The following is an 18,800-nucleotide window of genomic DNA, read 5'->3' on the forward strand; positions in this document are numbered from 1 at the left end:
ACACACGTATACACACACTAAACACGTATACACACACTACACACGTATACATGCATCTCAGCAGGTATGTGGTGAAGGTACTGTACACAGTTGTGCTCTCACAGATTACACCCAATAGTGTGTGTGTGTACTTGCATGAGCGTGTGTGTGTGTGTGTGTGTGCGTGCGTGTGTGTATGTGCTTGCATGAGCGTGTGTGCCTGCGTGCGTGTGTGTATGTGCTTGCATGAGCGTGTGTGTGTGTGTGTGTGTGTGTGTGTGTGTGTGGTGTGACAGCCCTGAGGGTTCCTGGGGTGTGAGCGTTCCATACAGGCTTCATTACTGAGCGGTTCAGTGTCTCTGAAGGGAGGTTGAGCTGAGCGGGTCCTCCTCAACCCCCCTGACCCACACGCCGTCTCAACCCCCCTGACCCACCGTGTTGAGCCGAGCGGGTCCTCCTCAACCCCCCTGACCCACCGTGTTGAGCCGAGCGGGTCCTCCTCAACCCCCCTGACCCACCGTGTTGAGCTGAGCGGGTCCTCCTCAACCCCCCTGACCCACGGTGTTGAGCCGAGCGTCTCCTCCTCAACCCCCCTGACCCACCGTGTTGAGCCGAGCGGGTCCTCCTCAACCCCCCTGACCCACCGTGTTGAGCCGAGCGGGTCCTCCTCAACCCCCCTGACCCACCGTGTTGAGCCGAGCGGGTCCTCCTCAACCCCCCTGACCCACCGTGTTGAGCCGAGCGGGTCCTCCTCAACCCCCCTGACCCACCGTGTTGAGCCGAGCGGGTCCTCCTCAACCCCCCTGACCCACGGCGTCTTCTCGCTCGCTCAAACGCAGGTCAGCGCTGTAAATCACAACAAGCTGACGTTGCTCAGATAATGACCGTTAAGATAAGACTAAGCGTATACATCCAGGTATGCATCACATGCCCTGCACGCTCCTGCGGTCATTGTTATTCAGTCACACACACACACACACACACACACACACACACACACACACACACACACACACATTGTGAGAGGCCAGGACCTTAACCTCCAAACTTCTGCTCCGTGGTCTGACTGGAAACAGAGAAGTGTTTGTAGCCTTGGTGTCAAGTCCCTCTAGAGTGATGCAGGGTGATGTGTGTGTGTGTGCGTGTGTGTGTGTGTGTGTGACTGAATAACAATGACCGCAGGAGCGTGCTGGGCATCTGAATACCTGGATGTATACGCTTAGTCTTATCTTATCGGTCATTTTCTGAGTAAACCCGAGCGGCCGTTGTGATTTACAGCGCTGACCTGTACGGCAGGAAGCCTCGGTCGATCCTACAGGAAGTGGAAGAGGAGGAAGGAGGCGGTCGGGAGGAGAGAGGAGGCGCAGCGAGGCTGAGACAGGCGGAGAGGGTCAACTCTTAACCTCGCAGGAGGCACCAGGCACTCTCCTGCAGTGTGTGTGTGTGTGTGTGTGTGTGTGTGTGTGTGTGTGTGATACTTGACCCTGTCAGCGGGCCGTGACCTTGGGAGCGATAAGAGGGTCGGGCGTTTGTGTGAGAGAGAGCAGACTCCCGGCCCCCCCCCTCCCAAACCCCCGCCCCCCATCCCCCCCCCCCCCCCCCCCCCTTGGGGGTCCTCCACAGACAGGATGCTCGGGGGGCGGGGCGGGTCGTTACGGCGACCGCAGGGTCGGCGGTTCGATTCCCTCCTGCCGTCCACGAGCGAGACACTGACTGAACCCCGAACCGCTGCCAGTGAGCGGGCTATAGCGCCTCTTGTGGCAGCTGGCCGCCGTTGCGTGCGAGGATGGGGGAATGAGAGGCCATTGTGAAGCGTTTTGTCCGTTAGAGAGGTAAAAAGGTGCTATAGGCGCTGGTCTGGGGGTGGTGTCGGGGGGGGGGGGGGCTGGTCTGGGGGTGGTGTGGGGGGGGGCTGGTCTGGGGGTGGGAGGGGGGGGGGCGGGGTGGATGGATGGATGGCCCCGGGGGGGAGGAGGAGGGGAGCGGGGGGCTGCTGGTGGTGCGGGTAGATGGATGGTGAAGATCCAACATGCTTGGTGGCTGAAAGTTCAATCTGCACTGGGAATTAAACTACACATGCGCATGTGCACGCACATACACACACACACACACACACACACACACACACACACACACACACACACACACACACACACACACACACACACTATCCATCAGGAAAGCCTTCTCATTAAGAGTGAAACCCTCCCAGGTATCAAACAGCCATTTAGAAGCAAGTAAAAGACACACACATACACACACCCACACACATCCTATCCGTTTTGTTGTTGTTTTGTATGCATATGTATGTTCATGACCCGCCATTGACAATGTCTCCCATTCTGAAGACTAATCACTGCCCAGAGACGCTGGGCGGTTCAGAGGAGAGATGGATCATCGGGGGTGAGATGGATGCGTGCTTGTGGGCAGCGCCGCGGGGGACTGTGGGGGTGGGGCGAAGGCTTGCTTTGTTTCCCGGCGAGCTAATAGGACATCTATTTGATTTATGTCCTGAAAACCTCGCCGGTGAACTCCATTCATTCACACATACCTGTATCAGATGGCGTTCTCGTATTCACAAGTGTAATTAATCAGTCTATCTGTGTTTGTTAACTCGCAATTATGCTTGCGGAAGCACGACCAGATCCTGGTCATAATCCAGCACGTCGCAAATTACGATTTTGTTATTCAATGATGCGGCGCGGACACCGCGGAAAGCACACACTGGGCGAGATGGTGATTGGTTTGTTCGTGAGATGTTTAATAGCCGAGGGTCCAGCGCAGCTCTTTTGAAATCGGAGACGGTGGCGTTGGCTCGGCTCACTGGAGAACCGTTAGCCGGTGGCGGTTCTCTGTGCACACAAGCAGGCCGTGAGATGGAGGGAGCGTGGGAGGGGTGTGAGGAAGGACATGAATATGCTAAAGACCCGGTCTGTGGTGCAGTCTGCTGGAGGGGAGAGCAGTCAGCTGTCGATCTGGGGAGACGAGAGGAGTCAGAGGGATGGGAGCCTGTGTGTGTGTGTGTGTGTGTGTGTGTGTGTGTGTGTGTGTGTGTGTGTGTGTGTGTGTGTGTGTGTGTGTGTGTGAGTATTTGTGTGTGTGTGTGTGTGTGTGTGTGTATTTGTCAGTGGGTGTATTGTGTGTGTGTGTGTGTGTGTGTGTATTTGTCAGTGTGTGTGTGTGTGTGTGTTATGTGACCTTTTGTTTTGCACTTTTCTTGATGCTTTTAATGTCTCATGTAAAGCACTTTGAATTGCCTTGTTGCTGAAATGTGCTCTACAAATAAACTTGCCTTGCCTTGTGTGTGTGTGTATGTGCGTGTGTGTGTGTGTGTGTGTGTGTGTGTGTCATTGAGCTGGTGTGAATACAGTAGACAGTCACTAATGCAGGTGTGATGGCAGCCTCAAAGCCTCCTGTCTCTCTGAAGAGGAGTGTGTGTGCGTGTGCGCGTGCGTGCGTGCGTGTGCGTGCGTGTACGTGTGTGTGTGTGTGTGTGTGTGAGGGTGTGAAGCTGTACTAATCAGCTGCTTCTCCTCTCACTCATAACTGCCTTCATTAGTGGAGCTGAGGAAGACGGTTCACACCTTCACCACCAGGGATTACAGCACTTTATATAGACTCTCCGGATGTGTGTGTGTGTGTGTGTGTGTGTGAGTGTGTGTGTGTGTGTGTGTGTATCCCTACGGCATGCCCACTTGTACAGTGTACATGAGTTAGGTAGCTGTATTTGTGTGTGTGTGCGTGTGTGAGTGCGTGTGTGTGCGTGTGTGTGTTTGTGTGTGTGTGCGTGTGTGAGTGCGTGTGTGCGTGTGTGTGTGTGTGTGTGTGTGTCGTTCACCAGCTACAGTACTTTACAGTATCATCCATCCGTGTTGATCCGTCTCATTCATATGCAGAATGAGTGGGTGGTCTACAGTAGACTGGCTCCACTGAACCCCCCATCCTCCACCCCCAGGCTGGAAACTCACATTATAATTTGGTAAAACACACACACACACACACACACACACACACTCACACACACACACACACACACACACACACACACATACACAGTGAGTGAGGTGGTGAGAGTTGCGTAACCTCAGGGTGAAGTGTGGTTCTAATAGAAAGTAGTGGTGAAAGGAGCACTTCCTGTATCTTTGAAGACTGGGGAGGTGGACTGGGGGGGTGTTAGGACTGGGGGGGGGTTAGGACTGGGGGGGTGTTAGGACTGGGGGGGTGTTAGGACTGGGGGGGGGTTAGGACTGGGGGGGTGTTAGGACTGGGACGGTGTTAGGACTGGGACGGTGTTAGGACAAGGACGGTGTTAGGACTGGAGGGGTGTTAGGACTGGGGCGGTGTTAGGACTCAGGCGGTGTTAGGACACGGGTGGTGTTAGGACAAGGACGGTGTGAGGACTCAGGCGGTGTTAGGACTGGGACGGTGTTAGGACCGGGCTGTGTGAGGACACAGATGGTGTTAGGACATGGGCGGTGTTAGGACTCGGACGGTGTTAGGACACGGACGGTGTTAGGACTGGGATGGTGTTAGGACATGGACGGTGTTAGGACTGGGATGGTGTTAGGACTGGGATGGTGTTAGGACTCGGGCGGTGTTAGGACACGGGTGGTGTTAGGACAAGGACGGTGTGAGGACTCAGGCGGTGTTAGGACTGGGACGGTGTTAGGACCGGGCTGTGTGAGGACACAGATGGTGTTAGGACATGGGCGGTGTTAGGACTCGGACGGTGTTAGGACACGGACGGTGTTAGGACTGGGATGGTGTTAGGACATGGACGGTGTTAGGACTGGGATGGTGTTAGGACTGGGATGGTGTTAGGACTCGGACGGTATGAGGACATGGACGGTGTTAGGACTGGGACAGTGTTAGGACTGGAGGGGTGTTAGGACTGGGGCGGTGTTAGGACAAGGACGGTGTGAGGACACGGAGGCACAGCTAACCCTCAACAAAGGATCGGCTTCACCCCTGGTTTCCTCCATCCTGATTCCTCTGGTCAATACCGCCATCTAGTGGCAGAGATCGTCAGAGCAGGCTGAACGGGGAAACGACTGTAAGAACTGTTATTCTGAGACTGAGAGGAATACTAAGAGCCATCTGTGGCCTGTGGGACATTGTGATAGTAAATTATTCCGGGGTTTAAGGTCATGTTAACATCAGCAGGTATTAAACTTTTGGTGTCTGATCAAATCAAATATAGAGCCACAGATGGTGAATTCATCATATTCCTCCATAGTAATCTGGAATCCATTTTGAGTTCCCTGTGTTTACCCTGGCTCCACCCTGCAGCGCCCACTTCCCTGTCTGGGAATGAACACACCAGGACAATGCATGTCCTTATCTGTGGACACATGTCCTTATCTGTGGACACATGTCCTTATCTGTGGACACATGTCCTTAACTGTGGACAGACATGTCCTTATCTGTGGACACATGTCCTTATCTGTGGACACATGTCCTTATCTGTGGACACATGTCCTTACCTGTGGATAGACATGTCCTTATCTGTGGATACATGTCCTTCTCTGTGGACAGACATGTCCTTATCTGTGGACACATCCTTATCTGTGGACACATGTCCTTACCTGTGGATAGACATGTCCTTATCTGTGGACACATGTCCTTATCTGTGGACACATGTCCTTATCTGTGGACACATGTCCTTATCTGTGGACACATGTCCTTATCTGTGGACACATGTCCTTAACTGTGGACAGACATGTCCTTATCTGTGGACACATGTCCTTATCTGTGGATAGACATGTCCTTATCTGTGGACACGTCCATATCTGTGGACACATGTTCTTATCTGTGGACAGACATGTCCTTATCTATGGACAGACATGTCCTATCTGTAGAAATGCATGTCCTATCTGTGGATGCATGTCCTATCTGTAGAAATGCATGTCCTATCTGTAGAAATGCATGTCCTATCTGTTGAAATGCATGTCCTATCTGTTGAAATGCATGTCCTGTCTGTAGAAATGCATGTCCTGTCTGTAGAAATGCATGTCCTATCTGTAGAAATGCATGTCCTATCTGTAGAAATGCATGTCCTATCTCTAGAAATGCATGTCCTATCTGTAGAAATGCATGTCCTATCTGTAGAAATGCATGTCCTATCTGTTGAAATGCATGTCCTATCTGTAGAAATGCATGTCCTATCTGTAGAAATGCATGTCCTATCTGTTGAAATGCATGTCCTATCTGTAGAAATGCATGTCCTATCTGTAGAAATGCATGTCCTATCTGTAGAAATGCATGTCCTATCTGTAGAAATGCATGTCCTATCTGTTGAAATGCATGTCCGGTCTGTAGAATTGCATGTCCTATCTGTTGAAATGCATGTCCTATCTGTAGAAATGCATGTCCTATCTGTTGAAATGCATGTCCTATCTGTAGAAATGCATGTCCTATCTGTAGAAATGCATGTCCTATCTGTTGAAATGCATGTCCTATCTGTTGAAATGCATGTCCTATCTGTAGAAATGCATGTCCTATCTGTAGAAATGCATGTCCTATCTGTTGAAATGCATGTCCTATCTGTAGAAATGCATGTCCTATCTGTTGAAATGCATGTCCTATCTGTAGAAATGCATGTCCTATCTGTAGAAATGCACATCCTTTAGATCTGTCAGTTTTCTATAGCATTCAGACTAGGATCAGGATTCTGATCTGATCACAATAACAGTCACTCAAACACACTGTACTCCTCTTCCAGTCACCTCAGAGTCCAAGTCCGTCTCCTACAGCCCTTCACATGACAAGACCCTTCAGATGACGTTTTCCCAGCGGCCATTTTCCCCCTCTGAGTCAGGTCAGGTGGTGCCCCTCCCTCCCTCCCTCCCTCCCTGCCGAGCCAAGGGTAATATTTGGGGGGGGATATTTCACGGCGCCCTGACAGGCGGCGGCGGTGGGGGGATTGATTTAGCGCTCCTCCGCGGAGGTAAATCTCGGGGCAGAGGAACTGCCTCGGCACAAAGCTCAGGTAACAGAGAGTGATGAGGCGCGGCGGATCTTTCCAGAAACAGTGTCTATCCGTCACAGCCATGATATAGGGGGGGGAGGGAGGGGGAGAAGAGAGGGAGGTAGGGAGGGAGGGGGGATGAGAGAGGGAGGGAAGGCAGAGAAGAGAGGGAGGGGGAGGGAGGGGGGGAGAGAGGTAGGGGAGTGAGGAGGAGAGGGAGAGAGGAGGGTGGAGATGTAGGAAGGGAGGGGAGGAGAGAAGTAGGGAGGGAGGGAGGGAGGAGAGAAGTAGGGAGGGAGGGAGGGAGGGAGAGAGGAGATTCACTGTCTCCTGAAGAGATGTACTCTGTGTTGTCATGTCAACATGTTCCAGGCAGAGACACAATTCGCTGACAGAGGAACACTTCCCTGTACTCTCTCTCTCTCTCTCCCCCTCTCTCTCTCCCTCTCTCTCTCCCCCTGTCTCTCTCTCCTTCTCTCTCTCTCCCTCTCTCTCTCTCTCTCCCTCTCTCTCTCTCTCTCTCCCTCTCGCTCTCCCCCCTCTCTCTCTCTCCCTCTCTCCCTCTCTCTCTCCCCCCCTCTCTCCCTCTCTCTCTCCCCCCTCTCTCTCTCTCCCTCTCCCTCTCTCTCTCTCTCCCCCTCTCCTGCTTCACTTTCTGATACATCTCCCTCTCTCCTAAGCCAGTCCTCCGGAGCTCAAGGTCACGGTCGTAGTAGAAGAAATGAATGAGGAAGAGCAAGAAGGAGAGGAAGACTCTGGTGCTCCAGATCGCGGGCTGCCAGCTCCAATCAGCTCAGCGCAGCTCCGCGGAGGGATGAGGTCATTCCTCGGCAGGCCGCGCCCTCCCCGCTACGGCCGGGTCACCTTGTGACCGAGGGGGAGTCGGGACAGGAGAGAGGGTCAGGCGTATCTCTGGGCGGGTCTCTCAACAGCTGCTGTGTCTAGGGGCGGAGAGCCAGAGCTCTCTCCACGGACGGACGGACGGACGGACGGACCGACCGACCGACCGACGGACCGACGGACCGACCGACCGACGGACCGACGGACCGACCGACCGACCGAAAGACAGACAGACAGACAGACAGACAGACAGACAGACAGACAGACAGACAGACGATCGACAGACAGACAGACAGACAGACGATCGACAGACAGACAGACGATCGACAGACAGACAGACAGACAGACAGACAGACAGACAGACAGACCGACCGACCGACAGACAGACAGATGATCGACAGACAGACAGACAGACAGACCGACAGACAGACAGACAGACAGACAGACAGACAGACAGACAGACAGACAGACAGACTCCTGTGAGGTTTACAGGAACCGTTATCCGACTGAATTCACTCCGCCATTCTTCGACCATTATTCATAGCTTAAACGGCAGCATCTTTTTTAAGTGATGGATGAAGCAGTGCACAGGCTAGCTGGTCGGCTTTATAGATCCTGTTGATTTTACGTGCCGGAGGGTCGGAGTAATGAATCCAGCCGGCGGATGACTCCGCTCTTCAACTTATGACTTCATAGCTTCTCGTTAGGGGCGAGCGCTAGCGTAATGATCTTAATCAATAGATGCTCAGGGCTCAAGGCCGTACAGGATGTGATCAATAAACACACACACACACACACACACACACACACACACACACACACACACACACACACACACACACACACACACACCACACATACACTGGCAGTTCTGTGTGGATGAATAGCGCTAGGTTTAAGTAAGTGGTTAGTCTTCCCCTCACCCTAACCCGGGTCCGTATCCTTTTCCTACCCCGATCCTACCCCTGACCCCTGCCTCTACCTGGGCCCAGGCACACTCACACACACACACAGACATACACCAGTCCTGGGCTCAGATCCCCTTCCCCTCACCCTAACCCGGGTCCGTATCCTCTTCCTACCCCGATCCTACCCCTGACCCCTGCCTCTATCTGGGCCCAGGCACATTCACGCACACACAGACATACACCAGTGTTTGCCATGTCTCTCCTATGATGTTATTAGCCTCTCTTACTCTGAAAATGTAATTTAATGTTATTTTTTGCTTTATAAATGTTCTTAGCCGGTAGACAAACATACTCCAGGAGCTTGCTCGATCGCCTTGTTGAGAGGGGTCAGGGAAGAATTTTTACAGCTCACTTATCTGGCCCCCGGGTGATTACTGTTTTTTTTGCTTCCCTCTGGAATATGTAGAGAGTGGGTAGTATGCCCACCTCCCTTGTTCTCTGTAAAGCGCATTGTGTTGCCTCTGGGTATGAAATGCGCTATACAAATAAAGCTTTGATTGATTGATTGATTGATTGATTGATAGTGAGTCTGCTCTCGTGTAGACGTGTCCTGGCGCACCTGCTCACCGAACCACCTCTGTTACTCAGACCCAATGTAAACGATAAGCTGACTGTACTTATATAGCGCGTTTATCCAAAGCACTTTAAGACGGCCTCTCATTCACCCGTTCACACAGCAATGGCGGCAGCTGCCATGCAAGGTGCTAGCCTGCTCATTGGGAGCAATTTGGGGTTCAGTGTCTTGCCCAATGAGGGGAGCCGGTGTCACGCCACGCCTAGTCAGCCCCGCCTTCGTCAGGCTACCACGCCCACGCCCTCTGACCCTGACTCAGACTCCCCAGGTACGTCCCAGAGGGCGCAGCGGGAACTGCGCCCTCGCCAGCCTCAGCTACGAGCAGGGCGTGTTCCCGCTCCACACCTGCCTGACGTCACCAATCAGCCTCAGCAACGAGCCGGGCGTGGTCCCGCTCCACACCTGCCTGGCGTCACCAATCAGCCTCAGCAACGAGCAGGGCGTGTTCCCGCTCCACACCTGCCTGACGTCACCAATCAGCCTCAGCAACGAGCCGGGCGTGGTCCCGCTCCACACCTGCCTGACGTCACCAATCAGCCTCAGCAACGAGCCGGGCGTGTTCCCGCTCCACACCTGCCTGGCGTCTCCAATCAGCCCATCTCAGCCAGGTTAAGAAGCCGGGCTACTCAGCCGTCGGTGCCAGATGGTTGACCAGCCTAGTGGGTCTCGCGTCTCTAGCCGTAACCTAGCCTGCCTTCATCTGAACCCTGCCTTAATCTTTTTGTTTTCCTTCGTCCTAGTCTGACCTCTCTGCCACTGCCTGACCCCTGCCTGACTGGAGAACCACGTTCCTCCCTGACCCCCCACGCCTGTCTGACTACCACGTTCCTGCCTGACCCCCACACCTGTCTGACTACCACGTTCCTCCCTGACCCCCACACCTGTCTGACTGACCTGTTCCTCCCTGACCCCCACGCCTGTCTGACTACCACGTTCCTCCCTGACCCCCACACCTGTCTGACTACCACGTTCCTCCCTGACCCCCACACCTGTCTGACTACCACGTTCCTGCCTGACCCCCACACCTGTCTGACTACCACGTTCCTGCCTGACCCCCACACCTGTCTGACTACCACGTTCCTCCCTGACCCCCACGCCTGTCTGACTACCACGCCTGTCTGACCCCCACACCTGTCTGACTACCACGTTCCTGCCTGACCCCCACGCCTGTCTGACTACCACGTTCCTCCCTGACCCCCACGCCTGTCTGACTACCACGTTCCTCCCTGACCCCCACGCCTGTCGGACTACCACGTTCCTCCCTGACCCCCACGCCTGTCTGACTACCACGTTCCTCCCTGACCCCCACGCCTGTCTGACTGACCTGTTCCTCCCTGACCCCCACGCCTGTCTGACTGACCTGTTCCTCCCTGACCCCCACACCTGTCTGACTACCACGTTCCTCCCTGACCCCCACACCTGTCTGACCCCCACGTTCCTCCCTGACCCCCACGCCTGTCTGACTACCACGTTCCTCCCTGACCCCCACACCTGTCTGACTACCACGTTCCTCCCTGACCCCCACACCTGTCTGACTACCACGTTCCTCCCTGACCCCCACACCTGTCTGACTACCACGTTCCTGCCTGACCCCCACGCCTGTCTGACCCCCACACCTGTCTGACTACCACGTTCCTGCCTGACCCCCACGCCTGTCTGACTACCACGTTCCTGCCTGACCCCCACACCTGTCTGACTACCGCGTCCCTGCCTGACCCTTGCGTGACCAATAAACGTGCCCCAACGTGTTCTTGTCCCCCTACGCCTGTCCTGTCTGCTCTTGGGTCCTCCTCCACTAGCCCTCACAGCTGGGATAGCTACGGAGAGAGAGAGGCATGCCCGGGGGTGACCTGGATGGGGGAAGGCCTGTAATGTTACTGCTGCCATGTCAGCCCACAGATCCACTGTCCAGCTGCACCTACTCTGCTGACCTGGTCATTACTCTACAGTACATCCTGGCACTCTGTCCTCACCAGGATGAACACCAACCAGCCTAACACCGTCTGAACAACCAGCAGCTCCGGCGTTCCCCCCCGGGGGCCGGCCACTACGGACACGTCAGCGGTCAGGGAGATGTGGGGTCATCACGGCCATCTCCGTCACCACCGTAGTCCCATAACTGGGTGGGGACGCGAGAGCTGTGTTTACTCAGCTAGCTCAGGTCAGGCTGAAAGCACAGTACCCCTCCCGCTCCACGTCACACACAACAACAGACTCAGGCCACGGCGCTAATGGATGTTTGGGACCGACACCTCCGTGGCTCGGATCCATAAAACTGACGCTCCGAGGGAAATATAAGCCTGGAAAAAACATTACTGCCAGAATTGAGAGTGGGCGAGATGCTTTGTTTATCAAACAATTACCATTTTAAAAACACATCACTGTCAAGGCGTTCCACGCCATTTACCACCGTGGCATTTTGCCCGTGTACAAGTCTGATTTACAGGACTGTCAGTCAAGGTTCATCAACTACATCACTTGAGGCCCATCTATGTCAGGTGCCAATTTGAAAATGCACGACCTGAAATCTGATGGTATTTGGTATTTCACCAATATTGGACATGGAATTGAAGGTGTTTTTCAAAATGTTAGACAGCAAACTCACTTGATATATATATATATATAGAGAGAGAGAGAGGGAGAGAGGGGAGAGGGAGAGAGGGAGAGAGAGGCAGAGAGAGGGGGGGAGAGAGAGAGGGAGAGAGAGAGATAATTTCCACTGTAGCAGACATTAAACACTGCAAATCTACCATAACTATTTTGCCAGAGGTAATCAAACGACTGTTTATGCTTGTTAATTGAACGACTGCTGCTGTTCTCTCTAGACGCTGTCCGGTTGTTAGTCCATTATCTCAACTCTCTCGTGTCAGTGCTTCACCATCCCATGATACATCACACAGCACTTCATCTTCCAGTCATGTGCGCTGTGGCGTCAAACGCTACCCCACCTACTCCTGTGAGGGTAAACTCGTATCTGATTGGTGCGTTCGCTCATCAACAAATTAAGTCGTCACCGAGAGGACTGAGGATGGGGGAGGGGGGGGGTGTCCATGCCAGAAGAAAATAGGTCCACTTAATCACTCTACCATGGTAACGATTTCCCCCTCTCCAGAGTCTGGCCAAGAGACACTCCAGCCCAGACATGCGACCGTGTGATTATCAGTCTCCATCTTAATGGCGGCTAATGTAATCTGCTGTTGGAAGCGAGCGGAGTCAGATGTGTGTGGAGGGGGAGGCGGAGGAGTGCTGTTTGTCTTGGTGATTGAGGAGAGTTGAACCCGAGCCCAGTCCCAGCGGTGGTTCTGGAGATCTGGACCCAGTCGAGCGGTACCGGGGCTGGGCTGGGACCTGGAAGGAGGCCAGCGGGCCGAACCTGACTACCCCGGGCCACGAATAGTATTTGAAATCCTTTTCAAATAACTCAGTCGTGCTTGATTGAGTTTGCCTGGAGAGACTCAGACGACAGATAAGAAACAACATGGTTGACTGCTCTCGATTTCAAACAACTGAGGGGATGAAAGAAAAGTCATCAAACAAACTATTATTTAACTCCAATACATTTTGTTTATTCTCCCTTTTTGACAAGTATGGAACAATAAAGACGGTGTACGCTGAGGCAGAGGTGTCGTTGCAGACAGTACAAATAAACCACAGTGATGCAGCGTTGTACTTTAATGTCTGCAGGGATCCGCAGTGGAATTTACATAGTCAGTGGAGCATTACTGCCCCCTGCTGTACAACGGTGGCACATCACTCCAAAATCATTCACAGTTTACCAGTGATGCTGGTGTGTGTGTGTGTGTGTGTGTGTGTGTGTGTGTGTGTGTGTGTGTGTGTGTGTGTGTGTGTGTGTGTGTGTGTGTGAGTGAGTGAGTGAGTGAGTGAGTGAGAGTGTGTGTGTGTGTGTGTGCCTGTGAGTGTGTGTGTATGTGTATGGGAGTGTGTGTGTGTGTGTGAGTATGAGTGTGTCCGTGTATGAGTTTGTGTGTGTGTGTGTTTGTGTGTGTGTGTGTGTGTGTGTGTGTGTGTGTGTGTGTGTGAATGAGTGTGTTTGTATGTGTACGAGTGCATGAGTGTGTGTCTGTTTGTGTGAGTGTGTATGAGTGTGTGTGTGTATGTATGAGTGTGTGTGCGTGTGTGTGTATGTATGAGTGTGTGTCAAGGTTATTATAGTTAACGAAAACTAACTAAAAAACGAAAACTAGGTGTGAAAAAACATTTTAGTTAACTGAAATAAAAATAAAAACTAAGCTTTACAAAAAAATGATAACTAACTAAAACTGTATTGTGTGTTAACAAAACTAACTAAAATAAACTAAAATTGTAGAGAAAATGTCCTTAGTTTTAGTCTTTTTCATTTCATACATAAGCCTAGTATTTTGGGTGGATATTAAATCTATCCTCCATGTTCTTTAGCTGTGCCCCTACGCAGAAGTAACCTGACGTGCGCCAGATGGTTTGTTTTGCACGGAGTGAAACAACGTGAGCTCACGAGATCAGGATGGTCTCACGAGGCTAGCACAGAAAAAAAAAACTAAAACTAATACTGAAACTAATAAAAACTAAAGTAAAACTAAACATTATCAAAAAATAAAAACTAAACTAAACTAGCAAATCTGCTTAAAAAACTAATTAAAACTAAACTGAAATTGAACACAAAAAGTTAAAACGATATAAAAATAAAAACTAATGAAAAAAGCAAAACTATTATAACCCTGGTGTGTGTGCGTGTGTGTATGTATGAGTGTGTGTGCGTGTGAATGAGTGTGTGTGTATGTATGAGTGTGTGTGCGTGTGTATGAGTGTGTCTGTGTGTATGTGTATGAGTGTGTATGTATGAGTGTGTGTGTGTGCGTGTGTGTGTCCCCACCCTACACCAGCACCCATGTGGTGAGACCCACCGCCATCACGCTGCTCCAGATGGTAACCGTGGAGACAGCGGTCACCGCGGCAGCGGCGTTACCGAAGGTCTTGTCGTGGACGTAGGTGATCATGACGACCGCCCCGACGAAGGCCTCCTCACAGGCGGGCTGGATCTGCTCCTCGGGGAGCTCATGGCCAAACTGGCCCTTGTCCCTCAGCTCGAAGGTGTAGGAGTAGGGGATCCCCACCAGCCGCGCCCAGTCCCTGGACGAACCAGAGTTAGGGTCTGGAGAGAGAGAGAGGGAGAGAGAGGGAGGGAGAGAGAGGGAGAGAGAGAGAGGGAGAGCGAGAGAAAGAGGGAGGGAAAGAGGGAGGGAGAAAGAGAGGGAGGGAAAGAGGGAGGGAGAAAGAGAGAGAGAGGGAGGGAGAGAGGGAGGGAGAGAGAAAGAGGGAGAGAGAGAGGGAGGGAGGGAGGGAGGAAGGGAGAGAGAGGGAGGGAGGGAGAGAGAGGGAGGGAGAAAGAGAGGGAGGGAGAGAGAGGGAGGGATGGAGAGAGAGAGGGAGAGAGAGAGAGCGGGAGAGAGAGAGAGGGAGGGAGAGAGAGAGAGAGGGAGGGAGAGAAAGGGAGGGAGAGAGAGAGAGAGAGAGAGAGAGGGAGCGAGAGAAAGAGGGAGGGAAAGAGGGAGGGAGAAAGAGAGGGAGGGAAAGAGGGAGGGAGAAAGAGAGAGAGAGGGAGGGAGAGAGGGAGGGAGAGAGAAAGAGGGAGAGAGAGAGGGAGGAAGGGAGAGAGAGGGAGGGAGGGAGAGAGAGGGAGGGAGAAAGAGAGGGAGGGAGAGAGAGGGAGGGATGGAGAGAGAGAGAGAGGGAGGGACGGAGAGAGAGAGAGAGGGAGGGAGAGAGAGGGAGGGAGAGAGAGAGGGAGAGAGAGAGAGCGGGAGAGAGAGAGAGGGAGGGAGAGAGAGAGAGAGAGAGGGAGGGAGAGAAAGGGAGGGAGAGAGAGAGAGAGAGAGTGGGGGTTGGGATCAGGTTTCCTTCAAATTGATTGTTGAAAGTGCACTGGTATGTTGATGTGAGATAAAAGTACTAAGAAAGTATCTAGTACTAAAACAGTCTGATATTACGGGCTGATGGTGATGGTGATGGTGGTGATGGTGTCCGGCATGTGTGATGGCGTATGAACGGCGCCCGAGTCATGTGACCTACAGAGGACTTGGGGGGAGGTTCCCACGGTGTACCCCATGCCGTGGACCGCCTTCATGGCCGCCGCCGCATCCTGACCCAGCTTCACCTGCGGGAATCCCAGACATGGCGGTCACCTCAAGAAACACAGGTAGCCCCCCGTCTAAACGACCATCTGGTTCCCTCGTCCCCTCACCAGTTCGTAGTGGTTGGGGGCGCGTATCTGCGGGTGTCCGTAGGGCAGTAGCAGCAGCTGACCGTGGGAGTGGATAGTGAGGAAGAGGAGGATCTGTTCCGTCCGGTTCCCGACGAACTCCGTCACAGCCTGGGCCTCCTTCTCCGAGACCGCCCCCTGACCGCAGTATGTCTGCTTGCAGCAGTCGAAGGACACGCCCTCCGCTAGCGACAACAACAACAACAACGACCGCTCAATACAATACCACACTTCAAAAATAGCATTCTGCCACGGTAATTTGAGACATTACGGCGCCAATTAGGAGAAAGCTGATTAACGAAACAATCTCTAATCAACTTTGTCTCTGGATCCCTAATCAACTTTGTCTCAGTGCAAAATAAACTCGGTATGAACCCAGCAAACACGTCAGGGAGACGTTCAGATCACGTCTTAATAACGTCCGTCGGTCCTGAACCCCGTTTGTACGTCTGCTGGACCCCTCAATATTCACACGTCTGGCTTGGACCCCTCTAAGACGTCTGTGGACGTGCAAAACGGGTTCAATATCTGAACGTTAAAAAAAAACATTCATTCTGGCTCCTAATTGGATGTCTTTGGACGTCCGAAAAAGACAAAAAAGACATCTAAAAGACGTCTTTAAGACGTGTCTTTGCTCAGTGGGAAGACTGTCCTCTTCCCTTAATCTGTCTCAACTCACTCCCCCAGTTGGCGTAGAAGTTCCTGTTGAGGTCAACTCCGTGGCAATCGCAGCCCGCCGGCGGGGTGGACCTGGACTTTCTCCACAGACGATTCTGTCGGACAGAAGCTGACCATCAGAACCGATGGCCTTGATGTTGAACCCGTGTTTCTGTGTCGGCCGGGGCACCGTCCCCGAAGAAAACATGAAATGAACGCAGAACTCACGCTCGGACTGGCCCAGGAATATATGTAGCCGTCCACGTTCAGGACTGGAGTGACGTAGATATCCAGGTTCCGTAGCATCAGCTGGATGTTCTCGCTCGTTTTGTGACCCTGAAGAATCTGTGAAAGAGAGATATCGATGTCGTTTTGAGGAATGAGGAAACATTCCGCGAATATGTCTCTGCCGTGTGTGTGTGTGTGTGTGTGTGTGAGAGAGAGTGTGTGTGTGTGTGTGTGTGTATGAGTTTTTGTGTGTGTATGTATGAGTTTTTGTGTGTGTGTGTATGAGTTTGTGTGTGTGTTTGCGTGTGTGTATCCCCACCCTACACCAGCACCATGTGGTGAGAATCTGTTTAAAAAAAGATATCAATGTTGTTTTGAGGATGAGGAAACATTCTGCGAATATGTCCCTTCTGTATGTGTGTGTGTGTGTGTGTGTGTGTGTGTGTGTGTGTGTGTGTGTGCGTGCGTGCGTGCGTACGTGCGTGTGTGTGCGTGTGTGCATGTGTTTGAGGCCGTCTGACCTCTTTGACAAACCACTGGCAGAAGGCAGGAGCGATCCACTCCCGAGCGTGGATACCACAGTCTATCCACACCGCCTTCTTCTCTCCTCCCTCCGGATCCCTCGTTCCTATCTGACACACACAACACACCGCTGATAGAACCACACACACACACACACCTAGTCCATTCAACAGTCCCTGACACACACAGCACACCGCTGATAGAACCACACACACACACACACAACTAGTCCATTCAACAGTCCACTGACACACACAGCACACCGCTGATAGAACCACACACACACACACACAACTAGTCCATTCAACAGTCCCTGACACACACAGCACACCGCTGATAGAACCACACACACACACACACAACTAGTCCATTCAACAGTCCCTGACACACACAGCACACCGCTGATAGAACCACACACACAACTAGTCCATTCAACAGGGATGAATGATGGAGGTTCGGTATTGAAGAGTCAATGTTGAGAGGAAGTAATGCGCCGGAACAGAATTGTAGATCAGACTCAAGATTTACTGAGTCCAACAGCAGACAGATCCTGGGTCAGTCACAGAGACCCACTCCATTCAGAGTATAACAGCAGACAGATCCTGGGTCAGTCACAGAGACACACTCCATTCAGAGTATAACAGCAGACAGATCCTGGGTCAGTCACAGAAACACACTCCATTCAGAATATAACAGCAGACAGATCCTGGGTCAGTCACAGAGAAACACTCCATTCAGAGTATAACAGCAGACAGATCCTGGGTCAGTCACAGAGACACACTCCATTCAGAGTATAACAGCAGACAGATCCTGGGTCAGTCACAGAGACACACTCCATTCAGAGTATAACAGCAGACAGATCCTGGGTCAGTCACAGGTACATAATAGATTCAGTGAACTCTGATCGGACCACATAGCATTGAGTTTGGACCATCTTTATAGTCACGGTGTGGCTGGATTCTATACATAGTTCAGTCTTACTCCCTTATACATCTGGGCATCAGTGCCTAGTTGGGTTTTACTGTTTGCACCTGGTCTCCTCTCTATTCCTAGAGTCTGATCATATGTGTCCTGGTACTGGAATAGATTAAGAACAGGAAAAACGGGACTAGTCAGCAGAAAACCTCTTATCAAACAGACTACAAACATTCGATGATCTTACTCGAAATATCAAGTTTAACTTAAAGGAAGCATTGTCTCCCCATCCAAGTCAGAACAAACCAACCTGTTCAAATGTAGGGCTGGGATCTATCTATGCCCACCCCCCCTTTGCTCTCTGTAAAGCTCATTGTGTTGCCTGTGTGTGTGAAATGCGCTATACGAATAAAGTTTGATTTGTTTTGATTGAAAGCTTTTGCGGAGGGAATGGAGTGAACGAGGTCACCTTGAGCAGAGAGATGTTCCTGCCCTCGAAGGTGTGTCCGTAGACGCTGGAGGAGACCAGGTCTGGGTTCTCGTCCACCACCCGCTCCATCCAGGAGTAGATCTGAAGAGCAGACAAACACACGTTTTCTTTTTTTTTATCAGAGCTTTATTTTCTAATAATTTTCTTTTTTGAACACAGGGCAAATACATTAACATACATAAATATATTTGCGTATTCACCCTCCCCTGCCCACCACCGGGCTGTTTTGTTACAAATAAAATGTACATTCAGATCTCAAGAATGAGAAAATAAACTACCAAAGGATATCCATGTCAATTATAGAGAAAATAATAATATCAGAAAATAAATAAACAGGAATGTATAAATGGACTGCACTTATATCGCGCTTTTCCACCTTAGCAGCTCTCAAAGCGTCTTACAAT

At 51.9% G+C, this 18,800-nt stretch overlaps 1 protein-coding gene across 1 annotated transcript; it reads right to left on the reverse strand.

Moving 5' to 3' along the window:
• Window positions 1-14,199: 14,199 nt before the first annotated feature.
• Window positions 14,200-18,465, reverse strand: LOC311312964 (carboxypeptidase O-like; the record flags this gene model as incomplete). The annotated part of the gene is made up of 7 exons (XM_084442972.1): window positions 14,200-14,477; window positions 15,395-15,479; window positions 15,567-15,769; window positions 16,264-16,357; window positions 16,470-16,586; window positions 16,991-17,101; window positions 18,376-18,465. 7 exons carry the CDS (start codon window positions 18,463-18,465, stop codon window positions 14,200-14,202), a joined length of 978 nt encoding a protein of 325 aa, XP_084299098.1.
• Between the last annotated feature and the right edge of the window lie 335 nt (window positions 18,466-18,800).

Source organism: Borostomias antarcticus (assembly GCF_949987555.1).
Source record: "Borostomias antarcticus genome assembly, chromosome: 9".
In the NCBI taxonomy this organism is placed as follows: domain Eukaryota; kingdom Metazoa; phylum Chordata; class Actinopteri; order Stomiiformes; family Stomiidae; genus Borostomias; species Borostomias antarcticus.